Source organism: Balaenoptera acutorostrata, chromosome 5 (assembly GCF_949987535.1).
Source record: "Balaenoptera acutorostrata chromosome 5, mBalAcu1.1, whole genome shotgun sequence".
NCBI lineage: Eukaryota > Metazoa > Chordata > Mammalia > Artiodactyla > Balaenopteridae > Balaenoptera > Balaenoptera acutorostrata.
Genome location: NC_080068.1, coordinates 67,815,746 through 67,832,723, shown reverse-complemented (window position 1 = coordinate 67,832,723; position 16,978 = coordinate 67,815,746). Strand labels below are relative to the sequence as shown.

The 16,978-nt window shown below is 35.8% G+C and overlaps 1 protein-coding gene across 19 annotated transcripts in view; it reads right to left on the bottom strand.

Annotated features, from left to right (window-relative positions):
• CLOCK (clock circadian regulator) overlaps positions 1-16,978 on the bottom strand; it is a 136,586-nt gene that overhangs the window by 11,914 nt on the left and 107,694 nt on the right. For 18 of the 19 annotated variants that reach the window (XR_009008436.1, XM_057547312.1, XM_057547310.1 and 15 more), the window contains 6 exons: positions 11,780-11,921; positions 9,492-9,592; positions 8,867-8,956; positions 5,725-5,877; positions 4,670-4,879; positions 3,715-3,920 (listed from right to left, as the gene is read on the bottom strand). Coding sequence is in view for 18 of the 19 variants with exons in the window: in XM_057547312.1 (XP_057403295.1) it covers positions 3,715-3,920; positions 4,670-4,879; positions 5,725-5,877; positions 8,867-8,956; positions 9,492-9,592; positions 11,780-11,921 (902 nt within the window). In the remaining variant the exon portion in view is untranslated. The remainder of the gene's footprint in view (positions 1-3,714; positions 3,921-4,669; positions 4,880-5,724; positions 5,878-8,866; positions 8,957-9,491; positions 9,593-11,779; positions 11,922-16,978) is intronic. The other variant, XM_057547319.1, reaches the window with a different exon arrangement.

Below are 16,978 nucleotides of genomic sequence, written 5' to 3'. Positions count from 1 at the left end.
ATACTGCCATATTAAAAGCTGTACCTTCCAATTTTGTTTCATGTTTTTAAAGATTCCCTTTGGGATATCAGTGAAACAAAAATGTGTAAAGCAAAATGAAGTGATCACAAACAAAAATACAAAACTTTTTTTCGATATCCACATGCAAAAGAATGAAATTTGACCTTTACGTCATATATAAAAATTAACTCAAAATGGATTAAAGACCTAACATAAATGTTGAAAATATGAAACTCTTGGAACAAAACATAGGGGGAAAGTTTCATGACACTGGATCGGGCAATAATTTCTTGGATATGACACTAAAAGCACAGACAACAAAAGAAAAAATAGATAAACTGTACAACAAAATTTAAAATGTTTATATATCAAAGGACACTATCAACACAGTGAAAGGGCACTCCACAGAGTGGGAGAAAATATTTGCAAATCATACATCTAATAAGGGGTTAATAACTAGAAAATATAAAGCAATCCTACAACGCAGCAACAAACACACACTCTGATTAAAAAATGGCCAAGAGTCTTGAATAGATATTTCTTCAAAGACGATATACAAATGGTCAATACGCACTGAAAAGAGGCTCAACATCACAAATCATTAGGGAAATGCACATCAAAACCACTGGGAGATACCACTTCACATCCATTAGGATGGCTACTATCAAACAAAGTGTTGACAAGGGTGTGGAGAAATTGGAACCTTTGTGCACTGTTGGTGGGAATGTAAAGTGGTTCATCCACTATGGAAAACAGTATGGTGTTTTTTCAAATATATTAAAAATGTAACTACCATATGATCCAGCAATTCCAATTCTGGACATATACTCAAAAGAACTGAAAACAGGGACTCAAATAAATACTTGTACACCCATGTTCATAGCAGCTATTCAAAACAGTCAAAAGATGGATACAACCCAAGTGTGCATCAGTAGATAAATGGATCAACAAACTGTGGTAAATATATTACAATGGAATATTATTTAGCCTTAAAAAGGAAGGAAATGCTGACACATACTATAACATGGATGAGCCTTGAGGACATCATGCCAAGTGAAATGAGCCAGTTAGAAAAGACATATATGATTCCATTTATATGAGGTATCTAGAGTAGTCAAAGTCACAGACTTATGTGCTTAGAAAGTGGAATGGTGGTTCCCAGGAGCTAGGGGGAAGACGAGTGAGGAGTTATCGTCTGATGGATACAGATTTTTAGTTTGGGAAGAAGAAAAAATTCTGGCGATTGATGGTAGTGATTGTCACAATGGTGCGAATGCACTCATGTCAATGAACTGTAAATGTGAAAACGGTTAACACAGTAAATATTATGTTATGTATATTCTACCACAATAAAAAAAAATTTAACCTGTTAAAAATATCAACTTTTTTCTTTTTATAAAATTACTAGGTACTTGGGAGGTAGGTATATGTGACACATGGTTCATTTTGCTAATCAAAATAAACTTAAATCAAACTAATCAAAATAAAGCGGTCATAAGGGAATTTTTTTTAAACTCTCTAGGTTTACAGATGTTTACATTGCAAGTTGTATCTTATAAACATAATTCAAAACTAAATGACATTCTAACAGTACATAAAAATACACTCAATTTATAAATTTATCAAGGAGCAGAGTACCCACCGTGTTACAATTCACTAATATTCCCTCCCACCCACCTTCCTTCTTCCACAGTCTTTAGTAAAAGGACAACAACAAAAAACGATGCCTCTTCAGGGAGCAATATTATTTCTATCTGCCTTTTCTGTGAGATGAAGTTAGTGTCCAACACTGGTCATCACGGTGAGGAAACTGAGACATGACTCTACCGTCGATTTAGCATGACACAGCTGCAATTACAAACTGTTCAAAGCACATAACTACGATTAAACTTAGCACATATACATACTTTATATGCTCCACAAGACAAAATAAATCTATTCTGAATCCATTCCAAATCTTAAAAATAAAATACTGTATATTATATACTTCAGGACCAAATGCATTATTTAATGCAAAAACATATATAGTAAAAAATTTACCTATAAAGAAAGCACAAAGAAACAAATAACATTACAAAGTGGCTTAATCATAGAAGTGCTAAGCACTAATTTCTCTGTAATCTTAAAAGTAATTAGTATCTGAATTGTCCAACTGCCCACTGGTATACTATGAGACTACCTCATCCCTCTCTGGCACTAAAAGAGTCTGCAATCTACCTTGGCTTAACTTCCGTGGCTTTGTATATACTCCTACCTTTGCCTAGAACACCCTCCTGGACTCCCTGCCACACGCATATCCAAAGCCAAGCTCTTTAAGACTCAGGTCAAGTATCTCCTCCCTGAAGCTTTCCCTGACCACACTCCTCTCTTCGCCTGCTTGCCTCAACCCATCAAACTGCTCACTTCCTCCGTTCTAAAGACCTAGTAAGGATTTACCACATCAACCAATACTGATTCTTTACCTTTGTGTGGCTTTGGCTAGGCTGATCTTTCTCCTGGGATAAAGAATGTGCCATACTCACCTAAGCAGGCGCTCAAACGTTTGCTGAAGTATGTTTTTCCCCCTTCAAAAAACAGTTGTCTACAAATAATTGCCAAGTTGTGTCCTCCCAAATGCATGTCAACATTCTACGTTAATGGATTTTCCCTCAGGCTTTAAAACTAGTCCTCTATATTTCTGTGGAGCATGTTCATAATACTTCCTTTCAGAAGTCAAAGCTGAAAGCTGGACTTTTTAACTTGAAGGAACTGAGTTCCAAAGAGAAGAAATGAGTTTCTCTCTGCTCTTTTTGCTTCTGCAATCCTGCAGCTTCTTTAGTCTCTGGAAATTACTAATAGGACTTTAATAAAATCTATTACACAGTCTAATACAACAGCAAGATTTTATTATAAAAGCAGCAGCCTACTTATATTGTACTAAAATAAGTAAAAAATAAAATGTATTTAAAATATAATTAAGGCTATAGAAATCCTATAGTTGTTGAAAGACTCCTTCCTAATATTCGAAAAGAGTATTTCTTCATAATATTTGTTTCTAAGTCAGCTATTCGGATGACTAAAATAAGTCACAGATGGCGGTTTTTCTAGAACTGCCCACAGAACTTTAGCGTAGGATATGTTAAAGCACTTGAGCTTTGAAATCAGACACCCAAGCTTGAATTCAGATACCCTTCTTCACTCCCTTAACAGCTATAGACCCTTGACCAAATTATTAAAAACTCACTTTATTCTTACCTGGGGAATAAAAGACCCTAACACCTATTTTTTTAAATAAAAATTAAATGAGATAATATATTTGGAGCATTTAGTACAGTACTTAATAGAAATCAAGAAAGGCGGGCTACTCTTACTCTGTAACACGTATAAACCGTGGTAGCAAACACCCTGACCACTGTCACTACACTGACAACTCACAGCATCTGTATTGAAATGATAGAAGTTTTATAGTGATATAGACAAACCCGATTATAAAACTTGTGTAACAGTGTGCTGTAGAATTTGGATTCTACAATATTTGTTAGCACATTTCTGAACAAAACGAAACTTCTTGTTACTCTTTTATTATAAAGTCCGTAAACAATGGATACATTCTGTGTTTTTATTTCAAATTCAAGAGTGAGCAACAAATTAAAATCACGTTTTTAAAGATCAAAGTATTGTTTTTTAATCAAACAATTTACATCTTTGGAATGACTAATGAAATATGACCACTACCTTATCTGTCTGTCCTGAGTGAATGTAGTTACTGCAGCACTCTGGGAACTGTTTTGTGGCATACTAGATGGAATCTGGACCATGCTTCCGGCCGTCGGCTGAGAAATCACCATAGTGTTATACAGTGGGGCTGTAAGAGTGCTCTGTGTCTGACTGGGAAGAGATGTTTGCTGACTGTGCCCGCTCAGTACATTCTGTTGATTCTGCTAGAAAAGAGAAGATTTTACAGATAGATTACCTGAAAAAAATTTATTCAGGAAGTATGATTCTACAACTCGTCATTCTAACAATAGTTGACATGACAGAAACAGAAGTGGCAGAACATATTACTCTGGGAGAAATCAAGGAATAACTTGTAGTCATTGAGAATGAATCAGCCTTCAGTATCTTGCTGGAAGGTAAGCTATGACTTTTGAAAAGGAACATGATCTTAACAGGGATGATATGAAACATACATGAAGAATTTCTTCAAACACCCAGAGTAGGTGACTGACATTACACATTTTTATATATTTCATTTGAAGTCTTGAGATTCATAATCACAGATGCACACCAATTACCAAAATTTCCTAGAATGCTGATTAAGCCATCACTGCCCTAACAATACATTCTTCACCTATGGTAACACGTCCTAGTCAGACTCTTGCAAGTCAAACTTTTTTTTTTTTTTAACACACGGAACTAGTCCATATGTTCATTTTAAGCAAACTGCAAAATTTTTAAATGTCAAAATACTGAAAGCATTCAATTAAGCATTCAACAAAAAGCATTCAACAATTAAGAACAATTTTGCTCAAAATATTTTAATTATCACTCTCAATACTATAGTTTCTAATTATTACTATTAAAGTTTTAAATATGGTATTGTTCAAGATGAAGCTTTATTTTTGTTTTAGCAACACCATACATTTCAATCACTGAACACTCCACAGCCCACTGTACTCGTTAACGTTACCTGACTTGATGTACTTTGTAAAGTCTGCTGTTGTATCATGTGCTGAGTTGTGCCAATGTGTCCAGTATTCATTCCACTTTGAATTTGGTTAGTCTGAACAACCTGGCTTTGCATATTTATAGGTGCAAGCTGCTGGATATTAGATGAATTTCCAGAAGAAAGTTGAACAGAACCAAAATTCAATCCAGGGGTTGATTGTTGTAAAAACATCTTTAAAAATAAAGATTACATTGAAATGATCTTTTTAAGTTAAAAAGAATGAGAGCATTAAAAAAAAAAACAGCTAAAAATTAAGTTTAAAACGCAAGTAACAAGAAGACTAAGTCATTCTGAATGAACACTGAGCAATAAATAATTACTGAATAAAACATGATACTCATTTTCATTCTTCCAGTCACCCTAACCCTATCATGTTTCTAATTGTCAGAAAAAGCGTTATAAGTTTCAAAACCTCCACTTGTTTGACATTTTTACATGTTGGGGATTATTATATCAGCTAGCGTTACCCTAACTCAGAGCTACTCAAAGGTCTGTGCACTGGCAGCTCTGCATCACTCATCATTTGTTATTCACGGCATTAGATGGAAGCAGTCTTCACTTAAAGTTTCCTTTTACCGAAGTCCTAGTCTCCTTGGATAGACATAACTTTAGAGTGGCCTTGTTGGTTGACCAAATGAGACTAATTTGAATCACACCTACTAGTATGTTTTTAAAAAAATGATTGATGATTGATTCATAAATTCTGTACCTACATGTACCTAAAAGTCTATGTAAAGTATTTTGATGTTATGGGTTTAAAGCTTACTAAACATTAGCCTGCTAAAAGATGACTGTGATCTGGAGAAACAAGGATGCTGATGGAAACACTCTTAGGAATGAATCATCTTTAGAGACTGTTAATACAATCCTATTGAGTAAATAACCAACGAGTATTTATGGAACTAAACTGAGGAAATGTATCTTTTGCATCTCACTTTTAATTAAGAAAAGTCAATTTCCTAAGAAGCCAAAATGCAAATAGCATGCTTTGTTTGAATTCAAATGTAATAACTTACCTGAAGCCCTTGACCATGGACCATTTGAAGCTGCTCTTGAATTTTTCTTAGTTCTTCTTGTTGCCGATGAATGTTTGCCTCTATCATCCGAGTCCGTTGCTCCAACTGGTCTTTCAGATGCTGCATGGCTCCTAACTGAGCTGAGAACTGAAACTTAAGTACGGTGGATGGAAAGAGTGTAACATATTTTACAATTACTTCTCATAACTGTAAAATGTGAAACATAAGCAGTACATCATGAGCTAAGAATGTCATGCCAGTTATTAATATATTGCCTCTCAACTCCTAATTTACCTATCTTTGCTCGGCTTTGTGATACTGGAGCTGGACCCTATAAATGTATCCCCTTAGTCAGCAGGCACAAGCAGTCCTGTCAGTGATGATGCTGGAGGGATGGTGCAAAGGGAGGTGCCTATCTTTCTGGTTCTGGTGCTTTTCCTTCTTGTTCTTAGGCCAATGGGTAGCATCCTAGCGAGTGTCATCAGCGCTCCAGCAGGTGGCTTTCCAGCAAGTCTCACTGGCATCCTAGTGGGCAGCTCCCCAGCAAATGTTACTGGTACCCCAGCAAGTGGCTTCTTGCTCTCCAGCCCGTCTGTGGCACCTCCGTGAGTGTGTGTACCATCCAGTGGCTACAGCCACACCTGCCCTAATGGGATCTGAGTCTCAGCCTGGCCTGGAAGAGCAGCAGTTCAGGAGGGTCGAAGGAGTCTTCCAAGTTGCTCCCCCTTGGCTACTCTCCCTTTCACTTACATCTAGTGGCTGCTCTCTACACCTGTTTTCCCTCTATTCTTTTGAATTCTCTTAACTGCTTTCAGTAGTTAATCCCTGTTACCAGTAATTTGTTATACTACCCCTGTTCAAATTTCTGGTCTAGTTTCTGACTAGATCTTGACTGATTACAAGATGAATTAATAACACTGGCTTTAGAAGACCTAGGTTCCTATTGTGGCACTACCACTTACTAGAACAAGTTACTGAACTTCATTTCTACTCTTTAACAACTTAAAAAGTAGCCTGCACCTAGAGTTGTTCACATCAAACTCTGTCATCCCTAGAATGTCCTCTTTGTGCATTAGAAAGTTATAAAAGTTATAAAAATCTGACATTAGAAAGTTGTAAAAATCTGACATAACCAAACATAATATTTTCGACTGAAATTGTTCTCAGACAAGTACAAAACCTAGGCTTTTAAAGACTAAGCGATTATAAATGAATGCATGCATACGCGAATGAAAGCACAGATATTCTACCTACAGAGTAAATAAGGGTTTCAATCTTACTTATTTCTCTGTTTCACCTGAGTTATAGGCAGCTTCTATTTACTACTGCTTGAAACTTAGTCACATTTGTTGATTCACCACTTAAGCGCGTTTACTTAATTCTAGGAATATTCTGCACAGGATACAGTATAAGAGCAGAAAGAATTTCACTGTATTGGAAATCTGTCTTAATCTTAAAATAGTCTCCTACAATTCATGTAAAAGTGAGAAATGCCCGCCAAAAGCTTATTTACTCTATCTTCAAAAGTTTGTATTGAGAATACTGAATATTACTTTTCAAAGTATACAACTCTGACTTCTGAAGTTGACAATACCAGATCAAATCATACATTAGATTACACTAGGTGTGAGAAAACATTACAAGTTTAATACCCTCATGCCTTAATTTTTCATTATTTGAAATTTGATATTTATGTCATACAAATATATTTTATTTTAACTAAAGTTATTTATACCTTTAGGTAAACATTACATTGTCACCACTTAAAGGATTTCTATTAAATACAAATACGAAAATAAAAATAAACACAGAAAGCAGAATAATGGGAAATAAAATCATAGAACTAAGAGGCAGAGTGCTTGGCTTTATCACTGAATGAAATACGAGATTTGAATACTTATTAACATTTTTGACATAGTCGATACTATTTATTTCATGAAAATATTCCTTAACAATGTTAAAAAATGCTTATTCAGTATCTTGAGATTAATGAACTAATAATATTGAAAATATGTCAAATATTTACATAAAAATTCTGTTACCCTTCAGAATAAAAAGCTTTTGAGGACTCAGTGCTGATAAAAACTACTGCAACTCCAGATACTATTTAATAATACAGTGCTGTTATAAATACCTTACACAATTATATGTTGCTAAAAGTCAAGATTATGACATTTAGCTAATTTATAGCACTGTCAATATATTTGTACAAGTGTCATAATATATAATAGCTATAGTTATATATATATAATTTAAATAACCACATATGATAAGGGTATTTTTAGAAAAATATTGTTTTTACCTATTGCTATCTATCATTTTTTGAAATTAAGATACTGTTAAGATATCTTTAACACCAAACAGAACAGAAACTTCTGGATTATTTTTAGCACAACTTAGTAGTATTTTTAACGTGTCTGAGGCACTGAATGAGTGCAGTCATAAATTACATACAAGTTGTGAAGTTATAATCAAAAGTGTCACTTTTGCAATACCTCTCCTTTGTCTTGCTGGTTTTTATATTTAAGCCTCCTCTGGGACTCAGTCCAAGTAACAATTCTTCCAGGAAGTTCTCTTTCACTTCCTCAGGCTGCATTAAGGGTCCATCTAATGTGCTCACATACCAAGCCTTCAGACCCTGAGCATAGACTATAGAACACTGTATTGTAGTTAACTGTCCTTCCCTCTAGATGTAATAAAGTCTCTTAGTACAGATATATTTACTGCCAGCACCTGCAATATCTGATAATACAAGGAACTCAATAAATGTCCTGTATATAAACAAATGGATGAATATATGAATTACTCAATTCTTCTACTATCTATAAGAAGAACAAAATGAACAGCTACATTTCATCTTTAATATCTTTCTGCCTATACTGTTTCTCAATAGGGATTAAACAGGATAGTTTTTTGTCGTGCAAAACTGTCACACACCCTAAAAGACAATTAGCACCCCTGGTTCTTGCTGACTAAAGGGTCAGTGGTACCCCAATATCACTGACAATCAAAAAATCCCCAGATATTCTAAATGCCCACAGTTGAGATTTACTGCACCTATAAGTATGTACTTTTAAAGATCTCTAGTAGCTTAGAAACAATTTATAATTTTAAAATACTTAACTGAAACAAACAGAAATACCTGGGACATGCCTTGTGGAACTGGTAGATTTGCAGCTTGAGACATCACTGGCTGTGTCAATGACTGACCAACAGACTGGGAATTCATGGACTAGAAGCAAAATAAAAAATAACACTGGGGTGACAACCATTCCCATACATGAGCACTTCCACCAGAAATATCACCATGGCATCTTTATAACGGAATTACAACTAGCCTCATACTTTTTTAGCTGAGTATAGGCATGTCTCCCCCCTCTAAACTGGAAATGCCTATTCCCTATTTATCTTTTTGTCTTTCAAGGCATCTGCCACATTAGCTTGCATGGGCTCTCAATAAAAGCTGGCTGGACTTTACTGAAAGTGATTGGTATTTGAAATTAGATATAAAATGGCTCTAAATTATCAGTCTTCCATAACTGAAAAAAAGAAATCTAACATTTTACCTGAAAAATAATCAAAAGGACTGGTATGTTTGACAACTACTTCACAAAAAAATAAAGATCTTGAGTAAGTGTTATGTATCAACAACTATTTTGAATTTCATAGAAAGGGATAATGAATAAATGAATTTCTGAAGATTTAGATGATTTTTTTTTGCCCTTTAATAAATCTTTATTCAGAAGAATACTACCTGAAGAGTTTACCTGACTACTAAATGATGACCTCCTTTGTGCCATCTTTTCATGAGCTGGTAAATGCTGTCTGGGAGGAGTGCTAGTATCCGTTGGGATCTTTGTAGGTGTGGCTAAGGTTGGTCAACAAAAACAGAATAGCATTAGTACTTTATAAAATATAATTTTCAAAGATCAATCTCAAAATGCATTTCAGTGAATAAAAGTGGTTTTTGAGTTATTTTTCTAAATTATTCAATAAAAGTGAAGTCTATGACAACAAGATGATTCATTTTAATCACTTCTTTTTTAAGGACAAAGGAAATATCTGAAATAGGAAAACTTCAAATATAAAAATGGTTACTACTCCTATAACTCAATAGTTAAAAAAAACCCAATAACTCAATTAAAAAACGGCCTAAGGACTTGCACAGATATTTATCCAAAAAAGACACAGAGATGGCCAGCCGATATATAAAATAATATTCAATGTCACTAATCATCAGGGAAATGCAAATCAAAACCACAATGAGATATCACCTCTACCTGTCAGGATGGCTATTATCAAAAATATCACACTGTAAATCAATTACACTTCAATTCAAAAAATATACAATTAAACTATACTTTAATTGTATACTTTAACTATACAATTAAAAAAAAACAAACAGCTTATAAACTATTCAAAAAACAAATCTGAAGACAAGTGTTGGTAAGAACGTGGAGAAAGTGGAACCCTTGCACACCGTTGGTGGGGATGGGAAATGTTGCAGACACCGTAGAAACAGTATGGATGCTTCTCAAAAAAATTAAAATTAGAACTACCATATATGATCTAAAAATCCCACTTCTGGGTATTTATCCAAAAGAATTGAGATCAGCATCTCGAAGAGATATTAGCATTCCAACGTTCACTGCAGCACTATTCATAATAGCCAAGGTACGGAAACAATCTAAATGTCTATTGACAGATGAATGGATTAACAAAATGTGGTGTATACATACAGTGAAATACTACTACTCAACCTGGAAAAGGAAAGACATTCTGCAATTTGTGACTTGGATGAAGCTTGAGGCCATTATGCTAAGTGAAATAAGCCAGTGACAGAAAAAGACAAGCACTGCATGACTCCATTGTATGAGGTATCTGAAAGAGTCAAATGCATTGCATCAAAGAGCACAATGGTGACTGCCAATGGCCAGGAGGCAGGGAATGGGGAATTATTAATTAATGGGCATAAAGTTTCAGATAAGCACAATGAATAAGCTCTAGAGATCTGCAGTACAACGTCATACCTATAGTCAACAATAATGTACTGTACACTTAAAAATTTAAGAGGGTAGATCTCATTTTAAGTGTTCTTACCACAGTAAAATAATTTGTTTTTTAAAAGAAAGAAATAGCTATAATAGGGAAAAATTTTTTTCCTAAGATCTCAGAAATTTCTATATTTAACCTCTTTTGATGTTCTACCCACAATGTTGAGTAGTTCAGACAACCTCCTTTTTCATTATATATAGTTTTAATACTCTGAGAAACAAAGGTGCTAGACTCTTTTTAAAAAATTAAAAAGGATATTAATTTAATGACAATTATGTAAGTCTTCATAAAGACAAGATACACACAAAACACTTTCAAAAAGCAAACTCAAAGAACACTACTTACTGGCTCTACCAATAAAAAAGGAATTACTGGGCTTCCCTGGTGGCGCAGTGGTTGAGAATCTGCCTGCCAATGCAGGGGACACGGGTTCGAGCCCTGGTCTGGGAAGATCCCACATGCCGCGGAGCAACTAGGCCCGTGAGCTGCAATTACTGAGCCTGCGCATCTGGAGCCTGTGCTCCACAACAAGAGAGGACACGATAGTGAGAGGCCCGCGCACCGCGATGAAGAGTGGCCCCCGCTTGCCACAACTAGAGAAAGCCCTCACACAGAAACGAAGACCCAACACAGCCATAAATAAAATAAATAAATAAATAAAAAAAAAAAAAAAAAAGAGAGCTAGTTCTTTAAGAGCTACTTCTCTTAAAAAAAAAAAAAGGAATTACTGTAATAGTTTTGCTTTCTTTTAGAGGAACGATTAAAAATAACTTAACAAGACCAATATTACTACCTACATATTTTATAGGCTACTTTGTAAACTTAACTCAGCTAAACGTGAGCAATGTGCCTCTTGCTCACTGAAAAGGTTAGTGTATGTCAGAAATGTAAACACTTACAATTTGAAAGTGGCAGTGATGAAAAATGCTGATAGCGGCAACATAAACAATTTAGAAGGACTCTCTTTAAAGGAAGTCTGCTTTCAAGCTAGGGTACTCACAGGAAGGGTCTGAGACTGCAGTGTGAGATGATTTTCTTGAACTCCGGGAGGAAGCAGAAGGAGTTGGGCTGTGATCAAACCTTTCCAATGCTTCCTTGAGGCTGACTGTATTTATACGATTATCAGACCCAGAATCTTGGCTCTAAGGAGACAAGAGTAAAATAAATGGTTTCTTGTGGTTCAGTTCAGAGTTCCCAAATTAGCAATTTATTACTATGTAATAAAGCAAATTACTGCTTACTAATTCCTCCTCCCCAAAATCAGTTTTTACCCCATAACAAGGGAAGTGTACCTGTGTAATATTAGGTAAAGAAATGAAAAAAAAAATTTAATAGCCAGAAAGTTTTGGTTTCATTCTCTATTTAAAGAAACAACAGATGCAAAGGAATGAAGTTGGACTCTTACCTTATACCATATATAAAAGTTAACTCAAAGCGGATCAAAGATCTAAACATTAAGAACGAAAACTATAAAACTTTTAGGAAAAAAAAGGGAAAAAGCTTTATAACATTCGATTGGGCAATGATTTCTTGGATATGACACTAAAAGCACAGGCAACAGAAGTATATCAAAGGACACTATAAACAAAGTGGAAAAGCACCACGGAATGGGAGAAAACATTTGTAAGTCATTTATTTGACAAGGCATTAATACCCAGAATATATAAAGAGCTCCTACCACTCAACAGCAAAAAACAAACAAACAAAAAACCAAAAAACAACAACAAAAACAAAACCCAAAAAAACCTGCCACAAAAAATCCAGTTAAAAAATGGGGAGCCAGCTCTACCCACCACCAGAGCCTCCCATCAAGCCTCTTAGATAGCCTCAACCACCAGAGGGCAGACAACAGAAGTAAGAAAAACTACAATCCTGCAGCCTGTGGACCAAAAACCACAGTTACAGAAAAACAGAGAAGATGAAAAGGCAGAGGGCTATGTACCAGATGAAGGAACAAGAAAAAACCCCAGAAAAACAACTAAATGAAGTGGAGATAGGCAACCTTCCAGAAAAAGAATTCAGAATAATGATAGTGAAGATGATCCAGGACCTCGGAATAAGAATGGAGGCAAAGATTGAGAAGATGCAAGAAATGATTAACAAAGACCTAGAAGAATTAAAGAACAAACAAACAGAGATGACCAATACAATAACTGAAATGAAAACTACACTAGAAGGAATCAATAGCAGAATAACTGAGGCAGAAGAACGGATAAGTGACCTGGAAGACAGAATGGTGGAATTCACTGCTGCGGAACAGACTAAAGAAAAAAGAATGAAAAGAAATGAAGACAGCCTAAGAGACCTCTGGGACAACATTAAACGCAACAACATTCGCATTATAGGGGTCCCAGAAGGAGAAGAGAGAGAGAAAGGACCAGAGAAAATATTTGAAGAGATTATAGTCGAAAACTTCCCTAACATGGGAAAGGAAATAGCCACCCAAGTCCAGGAAGCACAGAGAGTCCCATACAGAATAAACCCAAGGAGAAACACGCCGAGACACATAGTAATCAAAGTGGCAAAAATTAAAGACAAAGAAAAATTACTGAAAGCAGCAAGGGAAAAACGACAAATAACATACAAGGGAACTCCCATAAGGTTAACAGCTGATTTCTCAGCAGAAACTCTGCAAGCCAGAAGGGAGTGGCATGATATACTTAAAGTGATGAAAGGGAAGAACCTACAACCAAGATTACTCTACCCAGCAAGGATCTCATTTAGATTTGATGGAGAAATCAAAAGCTTTACAGACAAGCAAAAGCTAAGAGAATTCAGCACCACCAAACCAGCTCTACAACAAATGTTAAAGGAACTTCTCTAAGTGGGAAACACAAGAGATGAAAGAGTCATCTACAAGTACTGTTGTTAATTATTTCACTCAAAACCACCGCAGCCATGCTTCTGTCCCCACCACTCCAGTGAAACTCTGTTCCCTGAGGTCACTGATGACTTCCTGAATGCCAAACCCAACGGACCCTTGCGTTTCCTTATCTTATGTAACTTCTCACTTTATTCCTCTTTGAAATTCTCTTGTTACTTGGTTTCTGTGATACCACACTGTCCTGGTTTTCCTCTACCTTGTGTGAACCAGCTTAGCACCCCTAAAATCTCCCTCCTCACTCTGGCCATGAAGGAAAGGGCTGCCATTACAATCTAAAAATCTATACAGCTATGATCTATTGTACCAGTCCTTAGGCCAGTGGTTCTCAAAGTGTGGTCCTAGACCAGCTGCCTCAGCATCACCTGGGAACTTGTTAAAAATGTAAATTATTGGGCCCTGCCCCAGATTTACTGAATCAGAAACTGTGCAGATGGATTCCAGCAAACTGTGTTTTAACAAGCCCTCCAGGTGCTTCTGAAACAAGCTCAAGTTTGAGAATCACTACCTTAGGCCTCTGACTCCCAGCTTTCCACCCCAATTAAAATGTCTTCATTTATGTGGTTACATCTCTGGGGGTATTTCCAACTAATAGCTGGGAAAGCAACGATTGGAAGATGACCTTAGCCATTTTGGCTTTGCCATGATGCCTGTATGTTTGGGCAGAACTTTGAAAATTTTTTGGAACTTAATAGTCAGCATCTTGAGTGTCCATAGTGAAAAGGAGCAAGAATTTATAGGGAAGGGAAAATCACAGTAGGAAAGGCAAATATATAAAGGGATTGACGATCACTTAAATAAGGCAGTACATAGATTAAAAAATAATTAAAATTTTTTGTAAAAGTGATTGTGACTACAATTAACAGCAAAAGGATAAGCATGAAGATGTAAAATAGGACCTCAAAATCACAAAATGTGGGGGAGGGGAATATAAAAATATAGATCTTTTAGAATGTGAAAAAAAAAAATGGGCAAAAGTCTTGCAGAGACATTTCTCTAAAGAAGATATATAAGCAGCAAACACATGAAAAGATGCTTAATATCACTAATCATTAGGGAAATGCAAATCAAAACCAAGAAATACCACTTCAATCAAGACGGCTATTATAAAAAAAAAAACCAGAAAATAACCAGTGTTGGTGAGGATATGAAGAAATTGGAACCCTTGTGCAGTGCTGACAAGAATGTATAAAATAAAACAGTACAGCTACTATGGAAAACAGTATAACAGCTCCTGAAAAAATTAAATATAGAATTACCATATGACCCAGAAATTTCATTTCTGGGTATATCCTCAAAAAAATTGAAAGCCAGGTACTCAAACACATATTTGTACAGCCATGTTCATAGCAGCATTAATCACAATAGCCAAAAGACGGATGCAACTCAAGTGTCCATTGATGGATGAATGAATAAACATCATGTGGTATATACATACAATGGAATATTACTCCGCCTTTAAAAGGAAATGCTGACACATGCTACAGTATGGACGAACCTTGAGGACATTATGCCAAGTGAAATAAGCCGGTCACATACAGACAAATACTGTATGATTCCACTTACATGAGGTACCTATAGGAATCAAATTCACAGAGTCAGAAGTAGATTGGTGGCTGCCAGGGGCTGGAGGGAGGAGGGAATGGGGAGTTACTGTTTAATGGATATGGAGTTTCAGTTTGGAAAGATGAAAAAGTTTTGGTGATGGATGGTGGCGATGCTTGCACAACAGTGTGAATGTACTTAATACCACTCAACTATATACTTAAAATAGGTTAAGATGTTAAATTTTGTTACATATATTTCACCACATCAGAAAAAAAAAAAAGTGAAAAAAAACCCCAACAGAATTAAGATGACACTTAAGTTTACAGACAAGGCACTAAAAGCATCTTTGGAACTCCGCATTTGCCTGCTCAAAATCTTCTCCTTCACATCAACTCTGACCTTTCTCCAGAATTCAATATTCATATTGGTGATTCATCCAATATCCTGTCCTGTCCTCTCAGCTTTCTAGGAACTCCTTGTCTCCAAGAAACTTTTTCCTCTACTCTACCGCATTCAATCTCTACTCCTTGTCATTACCAGATACTCTAGCACCTCTAAAAGCACAAATTAAAATCTGACTTTAAACCATCCCTGTCCTACCTAGCCTTCCAGCTCACTTGTTCCTTTGGAGACAATTACAGTCAACCTAAAATGACCACCAACCTAAAAAAGATACTCAACACTAAGCAGAAACATTAAGTTTTCTAGTGGGCTCATCTTCCTACTCTTCACAATTACTCCATATCTTTCCCATTGTTCTTAAACTTTCTCCCTCTCTCAACTGATAGCTTTGTCTTATATAGATGAGAAAACTTGCCACCACCAAATATGTAACTCTACCTATTAACATACCAGGTATATGAATACAACCATCTTCTCTTTCCTCCTCATTATAATGGAGGGAAGTAGGTCCTTGTTGAATACCTATTTTATACATAGTAGTCTGCATATGTTAATCTCAGCATCCTAATTTATCCCTCCCGCCCACCTTTCCCCTTTGGTAACCGCAAGTCCGTTCTCTGAGTCTGTGAGTCTGCTTCTGTTTTGTAAATAAGTTCATTTGTATCATTTTTTAGATTCCACATATGAGGGATATCATATGATATTTGTCTTTCTCTGTCTGACTTACTTCATTCAGTATGATAATCTCTAGGTCCATCCATGTTGCTGTAAATGACATTATTTCGTTCTTTTTTATGGCTAATATTCCATTATGTATATGTACCACATCTTCTTTATCCATTCCTCTGTTGATGGACATTTAGGTTGGTTCCATGTCCTGGCTATTGTAAATAGTACTGCAATGAACATTGTGGTGCATGTATCTTTTCGAATTATGGTTTTCTCCATATATATGCCCAGGAGTGGGATTGGTGGATTATATGGTAATTCTATTTTTAGTTTTTTAAGGACCCTCCATACTGTTCTCCATAGTGGCTGTACCAGTTTACATTCCCACCAAAAGTGTAGGAAGGTTCCCTTTTCTCCACACTCACTCCAGCATTTATCATTTGTAGACTTTTTGATGATGGTCATTCTGACCCGTGTGAGGTGATACCTCATTGTAGTTTTGATTTGCATTTCTCTAATAAGTAGCGATGTTGAGCATCTTCTCATGTGCCTATTAGCCATCTGCATGTCTTCTTTGGAGAAATGTCTATTTAGATCTTCTGCCCATTTTTTTGGATGAGCTGTTTGTTTGTTTGTTTTTTAGTACTGAGCTGCATGAGCTATTTGTATATTTTGGAGATTAATCCCTTGTTGGTTGCA